This window comes from Tiliqua scincoides, chromosome 3, assembly GCF_035046505.1.
Source record: "Tiliqua scincoides isolate rTilSci1 chromosome 3, rTilSci1.hap2, whole genome shotgun sequence".
In the NCBI taxonomy this organism is placed as follows: domain Eukaryota; kingdom Metazoa; phylum Chordata; class Lepidosauria; order Squamata; family Scincidae; genus Tiliqua; species Tiliqua scincoides.
The window spans coordinates 4,958,835-4,973,664 of NC_089823.1; the positions used below are offsets into that span (position 1 = coordinate 4,958,835).

At 48.6% G+C, this 14,830-nt stretch overlaps 1 protein-coding gene across 1 annotated transcript; it reads left to right on the forward strand.

Moving 5' to 3' along the window:
• Positions 1–1,232: 1,232 nt before the first annotated feature.
• Positions 1,233–9,374, forward strand: LRRC32 (leucine rich repeat containing 32). Its single transcript, XM_066622615.1, has 2 exons — positions 1,233–1,319; positions 7,443–9,374. Exons 1-2 carry the CDS (start codon positions 1,233–1,235, stop codon positions 9,372–9,374), a joined length of 2,019 nt encoding a protein of 672 aa, XP_066478712.1.
• The last annotated feature ends 5,456 nt before the right edge of the window (positions 9,375–14,830 follow it).

The following is a 14,830-nucleotide window of genomic DNA, read 5'->3' on the forward strand; positions in this document are numbered from 1 at the left end:
AACCAGAATTGTTGATTTCAAGAGTTGGCTAGTCTGCTCCTTGGAAATGAACCCGGAGCCAGTGCAGGTGTTGTCTCTCTCTGCTCTTGCTCTAGAGAGGAGAGTTCTTGAACAAAGTGTGAGGTTAAACTAAAGATCAGGGTTATGGATCCAGCCTCAAGGTTCAGGCCTTCCTTTGGATCAGGTCTCGGAAATGGACCGGGGCCTTGTCTTATTCCATCATGGGCAGTGATAAGGTGGGTGGTGACCACAGAGAGGGTCTTGGTGGTGTCTCCCCAGCCTTGGCATTCTTGGTCCAGGGAAGTCTGCCTTGCATCAAGTTTACTATCCTTCAGGTGTCAGGTTAAAGCCTTTTTATTTCCCCAAGCCTTCTGTAAAATTTTTACTGGTTCTGTCCTATGCTGGCTTTTGTTTGTTGTGCTGCTCCATTGACCGTGCAATTCTATGGACCCATTGTATTCAGTGGGGCTTAGTCCTAGATATTGTTGTTGTTGGCAACCTTCAGTCTCGAGAGACTCTGGTATCGCGCTCTGAATGGTGGTTCTGGAACAGCGTCTAGTGTGGCTGAAAAGGCCAATTCGGGAGTGACAATCCCTTCCACACCGGGAGCAAGTGCAGTCTGTCCCTGGTCTGCCTCCCTGGCTATGGGCCTTCCTTCTTTGCCTCTTTGCCTCAGACTGTTGGCAAAGTGTCTCTTCAAACTGGGAAAGGCCACGCTCAGAGGCCAGGGTTTCCCACCTGTTGAGGTCCACTCCTAAGGCCTTCAGATCCCTCTTGCAGATGTCCTTGTATCGCAGCTGTGGTCTACCTGTAGGGCGCTTTCCTTGCACGAGTTCTCCATAGAGGAGATTACAGGTGCCTGCCAATAGGAGCCCATCACTGCTGGTTTGTCACACAGTCCACACTAAAATATGCAGGAAAGCCCACCTGGCCTTTTCTCCCAAAGCTTAATGAGACAAAATTGTTTGGAGGGCAAGTAAAATCCAGCTACCTCCATACCTGTCAAACACACTACGTCTACTACACCTTTATTTTCTCAGGACGCTAAAGACTAAGCCCATTTCTATAATTGGAAGACAACATCTCAGAATTGCAGAATTCACTGAGCATAATTGCCAGTTCCCTTCCCCAGGTCTGCTTCTCAGGCCACCTACCACTAATGGAAAGCCAAGTTTCCCTTGACCAATTGGTTTAATCCTTAACTGTGATTCCTTTTCCCTCTCTACAGAGCCATGAAATTCTACCTCCTCCTCTTCCTGGTAGTGCTCAAGAGCGGTATGTCAACGTATCGGCCCCTGGAAGTGTCACCATGTGAAATGGTAAGAGCATTACCAGAGGTCAAAAGCCTTCCAAACCATTACTAGGATTATATTCCACAATTCTGCAGAAGTGTAGGACAAACTCAGAATCCAGCTTTGTTCATTCCTTTCTCCAAATCTTTATTTTTTTTTTTAAAAAAAAAAGAATCTGCCCTAAAACAACAGTAGATTTGGTCAGGGACATCTACCAAGGGCACCTGATTTTGCTGCCTTTTCATCCTCTCCCAAGCTGAACAAAAGGCTCTTTGGACCTCTGAGCAAGTTTTGCTTGATTAATGTTTCATGCCAGGCCAAACAATTGGAACATCCCTTTACAAGAACAAATTAAAGACAATCCAGGATCATCCAGTTTCTCCTCCCCCTTCATTGTTGACTATGGTACCACAGGGAGATTGGAAGATATGAATTCTGTTAAGCATGGTTGTCTCCAAGCCAGGTATAACTTGAAGCAAGGAAGGGCGAGTGCCCCCGTTGGCCACCTTGAAATCACCTTGAATTCTTGACCACTTCCCATCAATTCAATGAAGGAGTCTGTTGGGGAGATTGTGACCCTTGTTAACTAATGAACAAGGGGTAGGACTCCCCCCTGCTTGGAGAATTGCTTCTGCACAATTCTGGGGAATCCATACAACTTTTTGTCAAATAATTGCATTACTTTTACCCCACATTGTTCTTTTTATTTATAAAATAAATAAATAAAACCTGATTTATGCCCCTTCTTTTGCTCCAAAATATCCTTGCAGTACTGGCCTGTCCAGTGTGCACAGGCAAAGGACTAGTGAGACTTAAGGGCAACTGTCCCTTTAAATAATAGCTTCCTGTTTTCAGGTGTGTTTTATTATTTCCTATAGTGTTATTTGACAATAAAATAAAAAAAGGAAAAAGAATGGAAGGGAATCAGTCACTCCCACACATAAGGGGAACAGAAGTTGACTAAGGAGCACTTCATGACCAATCCTCAAACTGTACTAGAACAGGAAGCAATAAAATGGGCTGAATCTGCATATCAGAAACTTTTGATTTGCATTATAGGGGACCTTTGCTGAACATGACTTATTTATGAGTCAACATTACAGAAGAAATTTGACCAAGAGAAAAGGGCCATTCTAGGCAAGGAGCCATTGTTCTGTGATAAATCACATGCTTTGAATGCAGAAGATCCTGGGTTCAAATTCTGACATCTCCAGAGGGACTAAGAAAGACTCTGGCCTGAAACCCTTGAGCTCTGCTACCAGTCAGTGTTGACTCAGCAGAAGGTTGCTTCCTATGTTAATATGGTGCTGTATTAAGAGCTGTGCGGCATCTCCACTTTAATCCCACTTCCGGTTAGCTGCTGAAAATCAGTGCATGAAGCATGCTGAAGGCCTTGACTGTGGAGACAGTGATGATCTTCTCAGGCTAGCTTCATGGTTGGCCAGCCAGGCCTCCCTGGGATCTGCCATTTGGGTGCCAACTGTCCTCCGTCAGACATGTGAACGAGACATGCCATTCATCTGGAGCCATTCCACACGCCTCTCGTTACTCACAGGCACGAGTGAGCTGGCCATTGCTCAGTGCCTTTTGAAACAGCCCTGCCCACCTCCATCCACTCAGACGGGTCTGCTTGTTCGCAGATGTTTTGGGGAGGGTTTCCCAGAGAGTCCTTCTGAAGAACTGGTTCATCGCAAGAAGGAGTCACGGAGCCCTGGTGTTCCTCTCTCCTCCTCATTCCTGAAAGTACCCTTGGGGCATTTGAGAAGGCTGTTGACAGAATCTGAAAGAGTTTCAAGCTGCACGTGTCGCCCGAGCAGCTGGAAGTTCCGGGGTTAGCCGCCTTGTGAAGAGAGTGGGCCAGAGCATTTTGCAATTGGTTCACACTGAGAAGATGGAAGCCTGGACAGACACAATCAGCGCAAGGCCCCAAGCAGTGTCGATCTTAGAAACAAGGGATGTGATGTGTTGTGGAGAAGGTTTTCAGTGGGGTCCTTAGGCAGGAGTAAAAAGACTAACTAACCATAACTTATTTACTTACCATAACTCCCCCCATTTGCTCCTCCTGCATCCTCAGTTGCCCATTTGTGTGGGTCCTCCACCTCTGATGTCTTCTGGGTGGGCCACGTGAAGGGAAGGGGCCACGTGTATTCTACGGTGAGGTGCTGTGCCTAACTTAGTGCTTTACTCCCCCCGCTGGGAATGGCTCCAAAGGGAGGGCCCTGCAACCTCCTTCCCTCTTTCCCTGCAGCTCCTTCCCTGCAAAGCTGCAGCTCCTTCCCTGCAAGCTCCTTCCCTCCTTCCCTGCAAAGCGCCCCCCCCGGTGGGCACAGCAGCTCCTTCCTCGCAGGCAGGCAGGCAGGGGCAGCTGCGCTCTCCTGGACCTGCTCTCCTCGCCCCACTGTGAGCAGGGGGCTGAACGGAAGAGGTGAGGCTGGTCGGAGAAGTGCGGGAGATGCAGCGCTGCTGAGGCAATGGGCAGGAAGGAGCCAGGTGAGCTGCACTCCTGTCCACACTTCTCTGGGAGGAAGCCCCGGTCCCTCTACTGGGGCTGACTTCTGAGTAGACAGGCAGAGGAGCCTGTCCTCACTTCCCTGGGAGGAAGCCCTGGTCCCTCTACTGGGGCTGACTTCTGAGTAGACAGGCAGAGGAGCCTGTCCACACTTCCCTGGGAGGAAGCCCCCTTCACTCTTCTGGGACTGACTTCTGAGGAGACAGGCAGAGGATGTCCCCTGGTTCTAGTGTTATGTGAGAGTGTAAAGAGCATCTCCCTATCCACTCTGTCCATCCCCTGCGTAATTTTGTATGTCTCAATCATGTCCTCCCTCAGGCGTCTCTTTTCTGGGCTGAAGAGGCCCAAACGCCTTTCCTCATAAGGAAGGTGCCCCAGCACCTACAAGGGAGCTACAAGAAGGGGCTACATTATAAAAATGGGACCTGTAAGAGGGGAGCGCATTATAAAAGTTGCATATACAAGAGGGGAGTGCATTATAAATTGGGACATACAAGGGGGAGTAATAACTATAAATCTCTTTATTGTATTGAAAAATACTAGTCATTAGGTTTTGTATTTCATTGTACCTCTTTTACATTAGTGTGGAAAAGACACAAAGATGACTATTTACTGTTGGTCAGGATTTTCTGCTAGGGAGGGCACCAGCCCAAGTCTTGCCTATAGCACCAAATTGGCTAGGGCAGGCCCTGGGAAAATAAATTAGTATTTAATTTAAATGTATTTTATTTTAGCTCTTTCGTTTTTTATATGTAATTCTAAATTTAAGATTATGGTGATCTTGTAACATTAAAATATGTTACATATTGTTTTCTCTGTAGCAGTTCATTCATTTCAAAAATGCAACACACTATAGTTTTTTTATACATAGCATAAAGGTAAAAAAAAACAACAACCATATATGCAGTGTTATCTTCATTTTAGATGTCAAAAGGGTTTTGTGGCTCCCGAGGTTTTCTTTTCTCCGGAAAACGGGTCCAAATGGCTCTTTGAATGTTTAAGGTTGCCGACCCCTGGCTTATACCATAGTCTTTCGAGACTGAAGGTTGCCAACCAATAATATCCCCCTCCAGCTATGCCACCACTCAGTGGCACTTACTCTCCGGTAACTGTGTATAGGATTGTAGCCTTAGTATTGTATTCCAACTGGCAAGTGCAAGAGAGGACCCATTGCTCAGTGACAGAGCATGTGCTCTACATGCAGAAGGTCCCAGTTTTGGGTAGGGCTGGGAGGGACCTGAAACCCCGGAGAGCTCCTCCAGGAGGTGTAAGCCATTCTAAGCCAGATGGATCCACGAGCAGATTCCTTACAAGGCAGTTCATAGGTCCTTCCTGTGCACCCCCTTCCCTTCCACTCCCCCCCTATCCCTCTCATGCGACAGTTCCCCTTGCAAATGCTTTGAGCAAGTCTGCCAGTCAAAAGCACATGAATGCTGATAAATAATGCTTCCCTTGGAGAGGGCTGGAGTATCACGTTGCCCCCAACCGCTATTGTAGCTCTTCCTGAGGGAGCTGCAGTCCATGCAAACCCCACACATCCTGTTTTTCTTCTGCGTTCTTTCTATTCCATATGGAATACCCTTAATAGGCCACGGTCAGGGAGCCAAGATGAAAGGAGCTCTATCCGAGCAGAGGACAAACTGGAAACAGCTCAAAGATATGTCTGGGCAGGAAGGAAAGAAGGGGGTGAAAAGACCCCTTGATAAGGAAAGAACAGTAGGCACTTCACTGGGAAAGGATTACAAGAGGGGCCCCTCTGAAACCTCCAACAGCAAGAGGGAGATGGTCAACAAGAAAAGAGTAGGGACTCATCAGTCACCCCTCCAAAATAGGTAGCCACGTTGATGCATTTGAAAAAATAATGTCATAGCCGAGTCATCTTTTTCTTTGTTGGCAACCTTCAGTCTCGAGAGACTCTGGTATCGCGCTCTGAAAGGTGGTTTTGGAACACCGTCTAGTGTGGCTGAAAAGGTCAATTCGGGAGTGACAATCCCTTCCACACCGGGAGCAAGTGCAGTCTGTCCCTGGTCTGTCTCCCTGACTATGGGCCTTCCTTCTTTGCCTCTTAGCCTCAGACTGTTGGCCAAGTGTCTCTTCAAACTGAGAAAGGCCATGCTGCACAGCCTGCCTCCAAGCGGGCCGCTCAGAGGCCAGGGTTTCCCACTTGTCGAGGTCCACTCCTAAGGCCTTCAGATCCCTCTTGCAGATGTCCTTGTATCGCAGCTGTGGTCTACCTGTAGGGCGCTTTCCTTGCACGAGTTGTCCATAGAGGAGATTCTTTGGGATCCGGCCATCATCCATTCTCACGACATGACCGAGTCAACGCAGGCATCTCTGTTTCAGCAGTGCATACATGCTAGGGATTCCAGCTCGTTCCAGGACTGTGTTGTTTGGAACTTTGTCCTGCCAGGTGATGGTCCAGCTTAAATGTCAATGGCTTCTGGCCAGCAGGCCTTTGGGTGTTCCAGAGCCCTTCTTCAGGTTGGACGCTGACCAAAATAACAAAAGGGGGAAAGAAAAGAAGGATGCTGATGCCCCAAAGATTGTAGCTCTAAGGTTGCAATCCTAACCACACTTTCCTGAGAGTAAGCCCCATTGAGCAAAATAGGACTTACTTCTGAGTAGACCTGGTTAGCATTGTGCCCTAATTCTCTTAGGAGGAATGGCAAGAGAGTTGGGTTGGTTTAATCAGAGATCTGTGTCAGGTGCAAAGCAAAATTCAGAAAGCACCAACAGCTACTGGGGCAAAGGGATAGGAATGGCTGTTTCATCCCCCCCCCTTTTTTTTTTTTTTGCAAATACAAAATTGTAAATTGCAGTTGCTCAGCCCTGCTGCCAACTCTCAGCGGAACACACAGATCCCTTGTGAGGCATGCAGAGAACAGGACTCAGGTTGACTCTGAGCTCTACGTTCGACAAGGTTGCTTAGAATTAAGAGTTGCCAAATTGTCAAAGATGTGTGAATGTACGTATTTCCCAGTAACTGGTATGGGTGGGGGGGGAGGTGATTTAGGGTCCAATCCTATTCAACTTTCCAGCTCAGTGTAGCCACAATGCTACATACCCATGCCACATGCCACATGTTCCCATACCTTGAGAAGTTCTCAGTGATTGCTCCTCCACCACAGGATGCAGCACACACCCCACTGACCCAACTGTGCCAGCACTGGAAAATTGGATAGGATTGGGCCCTAAGCCCTTTCCCCCATGCCAGTGGCATAACTGGAGGGGGTGCAGAACACTATATTTTGCAGGAAGCCTCACCACAGAGTGCAAGAGGCCCCTTTGGGGCCATTCCTGGCTGGGGGAGCAAAACAGAGGCATACACCTGGCTCCGAAGGGGAGAGGGAGGGGCTGTTTGCATGCTGTAGTGACTTAGTGCTTTGCACCCCTCTAGCTACGCCACTGGGGGAAATGGTTATTCCTTGCCTGTAGGTTTCCCAGAGGCATCCGGCTGCTCCTTGTCAGAAAAAACAGGAGGAATCTTCAGTTGACTTGGGCAAGGCAACTCCTATGTACTGAAAGCAGTTTCCAAAACTTGTATGAAGTAGAGAAATGTCAGCCTACTAAGCTGGACCCTTCTTTGGGTTTTGCATGTAGACAGAACGTTTAATGGTATTTTTCTCTTTCCTTCCTTGCAGAAAAACAAGCAGGCATTTTGTCACAGAAAAGATCTCCACCAAATACCTTCAGAACTTCACCAAGATGTCAAAAAAATTGACCTTTCTGAAAATAAACTGCAGAACATCACCGAGAGGCCTCTGACCTTTTATACCTCCCTCCAACACTTGGACTTGAGCTCCAATCGTATCGGTTTCATTGAGCCTGATATCTTTGTGGGTATGAGGAGTTTGACGGAGCTCAATTTAGCCAACAATCAGCTCTACCGGTTGGTTCACCACAACCTGTGGATTGGATTACTGCCTGCAGTGAGAGTGCTGGATTTGTCTCGCAACAGCCTCTACAGTGGGATGGCTGAACATTTTCTCCACAATGCACCAGCCCTTCAATACCTTTCGCTGGCGGAGAACAGCATTCTAGAAATATCACAGAGGACATTCCAGGGGTCTACAGGGTTGGCAGAGGTGGACTTGCATAGCAATATGATCATGGACATAGAAGAAGGTGCCTTTGAGACGCTGTTGCATCTCTCCAAGCTCAACCTGTCCATGAACTCGCTCACCTGTATAGCCGGTTTCAACTTAAAGCAGCTGAGAACTCTTGACCTCAGTCAGAACAGCATCGAGACATTCCATTCCACTGAATCGGAGGAAGAGTTCAACCTGATCTGGTTAGATCTGAGTGAGAACAAGCTGATTCGGTTCCCGAGTCTCCCCCAAGTAAACAAACTGGCCCACCTGAACTTGTCAAAGAATATAATGCAGTTTCTGATGGTCGAGTCTTCAGGCGATGATGTGGAGTATGGCTGGGAAGATGCTCCCCTGCAAGTTCAGGCGCCCAGAAGTCAAACAGTGTCAAACTCTCCACACTTGCCCCAGCTGAAATATCTGGACCTGAGTTACAATGAGATCAAATCCATCCCAAGTGATTTCTTTGCTTCAATGCCTGCCCTCCAGTTTCTCAACCTCAGCAAAAATTGCCTCCAGACTTTTGTGGCCAGTTCCGAGTTGGTCATGCTGGCTGTCCTTGACCTAAGTTCTAACTCTTTGCAGAATCTGGAACTGAACGCGGACATCCTGAGCTACTTGCAGGAGCTGTACCTGCAAGACAACCACCTCCAGGCACTACAGTCGAACATCTTTGCCAGCCTCCGACGTCTCAGGAGGCTTCACCTTCAAAGCAATAACCTCAGCCTGTGTGGCTTGTATTCAGGGCTCGCCAGACAAAGACTTGTGGGTGAGGAGAACGGTTGTGTCTCACTTGTTGACCTCCCTGAACTTCAGTATTTGTACCTGTCAGACAACAAGTTGAAGAAGCTTCCAACATACTGTTTCTACAAGACTCAACTCATTGAGTTGGATCTTTCTAGGAACTGGGGGCTTCACATTGAGGAGAAAGCTCTGTCAGGGTTGGAGGTCTCTCTTGAATATTTGGATTTACATAGTAACGGCATGATGGTTTTAAATGTCAACTTGCCTCTTTTCCCTCGCCTGAAATATCTCAACCTGTCGGACAATCAGCTGAGCTGGTTGCCTGCTTGGACTGAAGGCTGCTGTGCCCTGAAAGTGCTGGACCTTCAGAACAATCGCTTCAGCAACCTGAAAAGCAGCGAGATCCCAGCCTTGGAGAAAAACCTGCGGAACTTGTACCTGGCTGGAAACCCCCTGAGCTGCTGCGGGAACGTTTGGCTCTCCCATATGATTCACAGAGCCACCGTGGAAATCCCCAATTTGGAGGTGATCAAGTGCCAGTATGCCAAGAGCTTTGGCTACAAGGAGGAAGAGATGGAAGTGAGCAACGTCAAGCCGGAGGACTGCGAGAAAGAGGACCGCAAGACGACCAGCGTGCTGATTTTGTTGGCAGCGATTCTGGTTCTGTCATTGGTCGTTGTTGGAGTGGGGGTGTTCTGTTGCTGTCGTAGACACGTGTGTGGGCGCCAGTATAAGGCATAGTGCAAATGGCTGGTGGGTTGACACGCGCACCATCAATTTGTCGCTCGTCACTGGGCGCAAATATGTTCAGGCTCCTTGGAAAAGTGTTGGTTCCTAAGGTGCTATGAGTTTGCCGTCCATGGTAATCTATCTGTGATGGCTTATTCGCATATCCAAGGCCTCCTCTAGGGCCCTCTGGCTATTCAGGGGAAATCTACCCTAGTGCTTCTCAAACTTTTGATGCCTGGGCACCACTTTTTTCTGGATTAAAATTGGAGGCCCACGTCGCTACTACACTAAAAACCCATACATATATGTTACATATATTCTCTACCAGCTCCCAGAAAAACAGGGAGGCGTTTTCCTTGCAATGGCAGAATGACGTAGTGAACTTGGCCTCCTGGCTTCCCACCTTCCCCTCTGCCCTGTCAATCAGATCTTCATGATGAGACCACTTTTCTGGGACCAGTTGTGATACTTCTGGGATTCTACCAGATTGCTGTGCTGCAGCCATCATGTCAGCTTCGTCAGGGAATCCTCACCCACCATCACTTCCTTCCTTGAACCAATGTCAGTTTCCATGTATTGGCATCAACGGTGCAAGGTAGATGCATCGTGGAGACTCCAGTTTTAAATGCATATTCCAACCCTCTCATGATACACTACTGACCCCACTCCCAGCATCACTGGTCCACAGGCTCACTATCCAGGGGTTCTGGGACCTCTAGGCCAATCCTGCAGGCAGGATCAGTGCGTCTCCTCCTCTTTGGTTGTCTAGAAGATAAGCAAAGGGACCTCTTCCCCCATCCCCAGGTCAAGTATCGGCCAGTTGGTCGTGGCACCAAGCTCAAGGGAGGTTGTCTCTAGGCAGGTCATGGAAAGTAACAGGACTTTGGCTTAAGGGCAATGCAGAAGACTAGTAAAAGACCTGGCATTATGGGAGTGGACCAGAAGCTTGCCCAGATAGCCCAGAGAGAGCACGTCTCCCTGCTCGCAGTTCTCCCTTCCTCCCCACACGCGTTTCTCAGTGAAAAGTAGGCTCCCTAAGGGAAAGATTGCCTCTGTTGCAATCACATTTCCAGGTGCCATTTTTCCCAAGTCACTTTTCACCTCAAGGGAAAAGCGACACTTTTTTTGTTCACCAACAGGGGAAAGTGAATACTGAGGGATGCCACTGGGGTTGGGGACAAAGTCTGCTCCCTGCTGGGGCAATCTTGGTTTGTGGTGGGGTGGGACTTGATCAGGAAGCCTTTATGAAGAAAGCCAACATCAGGGCTGGCCTTAGGAACTGTGGGACCCAATGCAAAATATTTCTGGGAGGGAGGAAGGGGGACTGTTCACCAGGATAAATGGCAGCAGTGTCACTGCCAACTGCTTGGGGGGAGGGGATTTCAAGCATGGAACATTCCACGGTGGTGTGTCAGCTACAGAGCAAGGTGCTGGCTGTGGGTGTCGGTGCTCCACCCATTGCCCATGTCTGGGGGCCCAATTTAGCTGAATTGGTCAAATTGCCCGAAGGCCGGCTCTTCCCCAAATTGCCCTCTTGGCTCACCACATGGGGCATTCCAGCCCAGACCAGAAGCTTCTGGTTGTCATCACACCAGTTCCTTGTTGGTAGGGCTCCTTAGCTGCTCCCTCCCTAGGTACCTCTGACCACCAGGCTGCCCCTCCATCTTCAGAGCTCCTCCCCTGCATTGACCTTTCGACTTCCTCTCGGGAGCCTCCTCAGCTGAAGCGCAGCCCTGTGATGGACTTTGCCTCTCCAATGACTCTCCTGCGCTGTGGTGATGCAGGCCTGCTTCCTCGGGGCTGCCTTCGATCTCTCCCTGTGGGAGCTGCACCAGCCACACATCACCCTGGCTCTGATGGGCGCCCATCCTCTTTGGATTCATATTCTCTGCACTCCGTGAACTTGGCTGGATGCAGTCCAGCACCGATACCTCAGATGCCTTGTGAACATAGTGGATAATAGCCAGGTGCTGACCTTCTGACGCAATAAAGGGCAAAGAGCTTCTTGCCTCATGTTTGTCCATCTGCATCTTGCAAAGGGGGAGGGGGCGACACAGATTTTTCATATGAAGTATGAAGGGCAATGAGGAATTCTGGGGCTTTGAACCAATTTTGAGATCCTTGCCATTGAACTTCACAAAAGGGGTCCACTCCTGATCTTGCTTATTTTGTTGTCATTTCATAAATGTGCAGTTGAACATTTATGGCTCTGACACTGAGCCATGGTGAGGGGCCGTGGTTCAGTGTCACGGGGCATGCACTCCTTGCAGACTGTCCCAGGTTCAATCCCTTCTCGGGTAGCAAGGCAGAGAGAGAGAGAGAGAGATCTGCTAAGGAGTTACCACCAGTCAGACCAGCGAACCAGATGGCCCAGTATTCTGATTCTGCATAAAACAGCTTCACATGTTCAAACCCGTCATCTTTGGATGTCCCATCTACCCAGTGGCTGTTCAGTCGCCTCTTACGACAAGTACAGCCAAACCGAGGGCCCGTTCTTATCCCCAGCCCCCAGGAGATTGCCACACTGCAGCCCCATGGAAAAGGAACGCATGTGCCCATACCTTAAGAAGGCCCTAGTAACTGCCCCTCAATCACAGGATGCAGTGCACACCCCACTGGCATGACTGCCCCAGCACTGGAAAATTGGATAGGAGTGGGCCCTAAGTCAGTTATCAAGTCATTGAGTCTGCAATCCTATACACCCTTTCCTGGGAGAAAGCCCCATTGAATACAATGGGGTATACTTCTGAGTAGGCTTGCGCTGAGACTGCCTTTCCAACAAAGCAGAGATGTATTGCAAAACCAACCTCAGATTTATGTACATTTGTATGCAGTATCCAGCTATTGTCTCTCAACAGACAGGATGTAGACGGATGTAGAAATGGCATCTGGTCTCAATTGTTTCTTTGGAAGCATAATAGCAACAACAACAAAAAAAACCTCTGTTCCAATTAGAGGGAAAAGGAAAAGCTGACAGCCCCACCACTTCCTCCGTAACAGAACAGCAACACTTAGCATTTGAGTGTGCTTTGCAAACATCTTCACAGTGGCTCTTTCAAAGCCTCTACAAAATATGATTAACCCCATACTGCAGCTAGGACAGCTGAGGCTGGCCTAAAGCCACCGACTGAGCTTCAGACAGCGGCTGCCTTTGAGCAGGGACTTCCTAGTCCGCAGCTCATGGGTTTAACCACTACAGGACACAAGCACCACCCAGGGGCATTCACAAACCTCTGGGTGCAATTCACAAGCAACAACAACAACAACAGTATTTATATACCGCTTTTCAACAAAAAGTTCACAAAGCGGTTTACAGAGAAAATCAAATATCTAATGGCTCCCTGTCCCGAAAGGGCTCACAATCTAAAAAGATGCAAAGCCAGCAGAAAGCCACTAGTAAAGACACTGCTGGGGTGAGGTGGGCCAGTTACTCTCCCCCTGCTAAATAAAAGAGGAGCACCCACTTGAAAAAGCGCCTCTTAACCAGTTAGCAGGGGTGGTTAACAGGCACCACCCAGGGGCATTCACAAACCTCTGGGTGCAATTCACAAGCACCACCTAGGGGTATGGAGGGCACCCAGGAGCATGGAGATGTCTTATTGGGGCCTTAGTGGGGGGCAGGGTGGGGAAGAAATGTGTGCTGTCAACCTTTTACTGGAAAGATGGTGTCACTACAAGATGGGAGGAATCTCAGGGATGTGAATTAATTCTTTCCTTCTGGAATCGTGGGCCTGCGAAAGAATGTTTCAGAGACGATCCGTCAGCTGGGACGAAAGCTCTTCTGGGAAATGACTCTTGCTGACCAGCCTTGTGTCATGTTCATGTTTCCATTCTCCTGCAGCTTGACTAGGGGCCAAATTGCACCTCTTGTCTTTTTTTTTTTTTTTTAACGAAATGAAAAGCAGTCTCAGAGAGTTGAGCTTTGGAGCAGAAAAGCAGCTGTGGGGAGGGGCTGCAGTGTGACTAAGTTTGAACTCCTATGCCCAATCTCCTGGGAGTAAGTCCCATTCAACCCAGTAGACATGGTAGTAGTAGACAGGCATATGATGATGATGTAAGAAAGAGTCTGTGCAGTTAGGAATAGACACCAAGGCCATTAAAGGTTGGGAATAAGTTTAAGCCCCAGCTTAGCATTTCTTACTTTGGGGGGGGGGGTGTCACCTTTACAGGCACCAAGAATTCTTCTCTTCCAAGCACTCAGAGCAGCAATTTTCAATGTTTTTCTTTGCAGGGTACATTGACCTCTATGGTCATCTCTCTGGTCTTCTCCTCTTGTGATGTCAGCTGGAGGGCTTCCAGGAGACAGAACCAGGGGAGGGACAGGCTGTGTCCTTTTTTAAAGATAGAAAATAGGTAGAAGTGGAGTTTCTAGCAAGCTCCTAACATGCTTCCATTTTCAAAAATGACAAAATGTATTTATTTATTTTATTTTAGAGATTTATATCCCGCCTCTCTGTCCAATGAAGGACACTCAATGGCATTTCATCATTGGAATAAATTGCATGGGGGGGGGGGTCACCATATTGTAACCATACACTATGGAGGCCACCATTTTCCTGACATAGACATGGAGGTGGCCAACTTTTCTAGCTCCGAGTTTGCATTTTAAATTACTGGAACTGTAGAATTTGAAAAACAAATGTGACCTAAGCATGCTGTTGGCATCCTTCGGTCTCGAAAGACTATGGTGTCACGCTCTAAATGGTAGTTCTGGAACAGAGTGTCCTCTCCAGTGCACAAAGCCTGGGTAATTTAATTAACAGTATTTATATACCGCTTTTCAAAGTAGGTATGGAGGATAGGCTGTTACCCATGCAGCAAATCCCCCCTCTCCACGTCGCTGAAATGGTCCAATGGAAAGGCAGAGGCCAATACGGTTGGTTCCAGCGGAGTCGCAGGAGTTGCCAGAACGTGACTGTGTTCAGCCATGAACTGCCTCAGGGACTCCGGCTCCGGATTTTGCCTTGAGGTTGACTCCTGAAGCCTTTTCCATAACTGGATGTAGCCACAAGGCAGTGGAGGTTTGGGATCAGAGTTTTCCTTCTCTCAGATGAGCTGCCTTCCCAGGCTGACGAGTCCCATCTACCCGGTGGCTGTTTAGTCGCCTCTTACGACAAGTACAGCCAAACCGAGGGCCTATTCTTATCCCCAGCCCCCAGGGGATTAAGCATGCTAGAAGGTGAAAAAAGAACACAACCATGGGCAATTCACAGAATCTGGATGAGTTTTTCAGTCATTTTCAACCGCTGTGCTCTAAACTCCTGTGGCACACCTGTGGACCGTTTGCGGCACACCCATCTGCCATGGCACACTGTTTGAAAACAGGTGACTTGGAGCAATGACCAGCCATCTCCCAGTCATTTGCTTCCACTGAAGCAACAATCGACCACCCGGGGCCAGTAATCGGTAATCTGCCTGACAAAGGAACGGCTGGCCAGCAGCCCAACCCAGGAACTGACAGGTTGAGT

What these genes read in the sequence shown, in the direction of transcription:
- LRRC32 (XM_066622615.1), top strand. Translation starts at nt 1,233, where the DNA reads ATGAAATTCTACCTCCTCCTCTTCCTGGTAGTGCTCAAGAGCGGTATG. An exon ending in AAGTGTCACCATGTGAAATG is followed by an intron (nt 1,320 to 7,442) that starts GTAAGAGCATTA and finishes CCTTCCTTGCAG; the next exon opens with AAAAACAAGCAGGCATTTTG.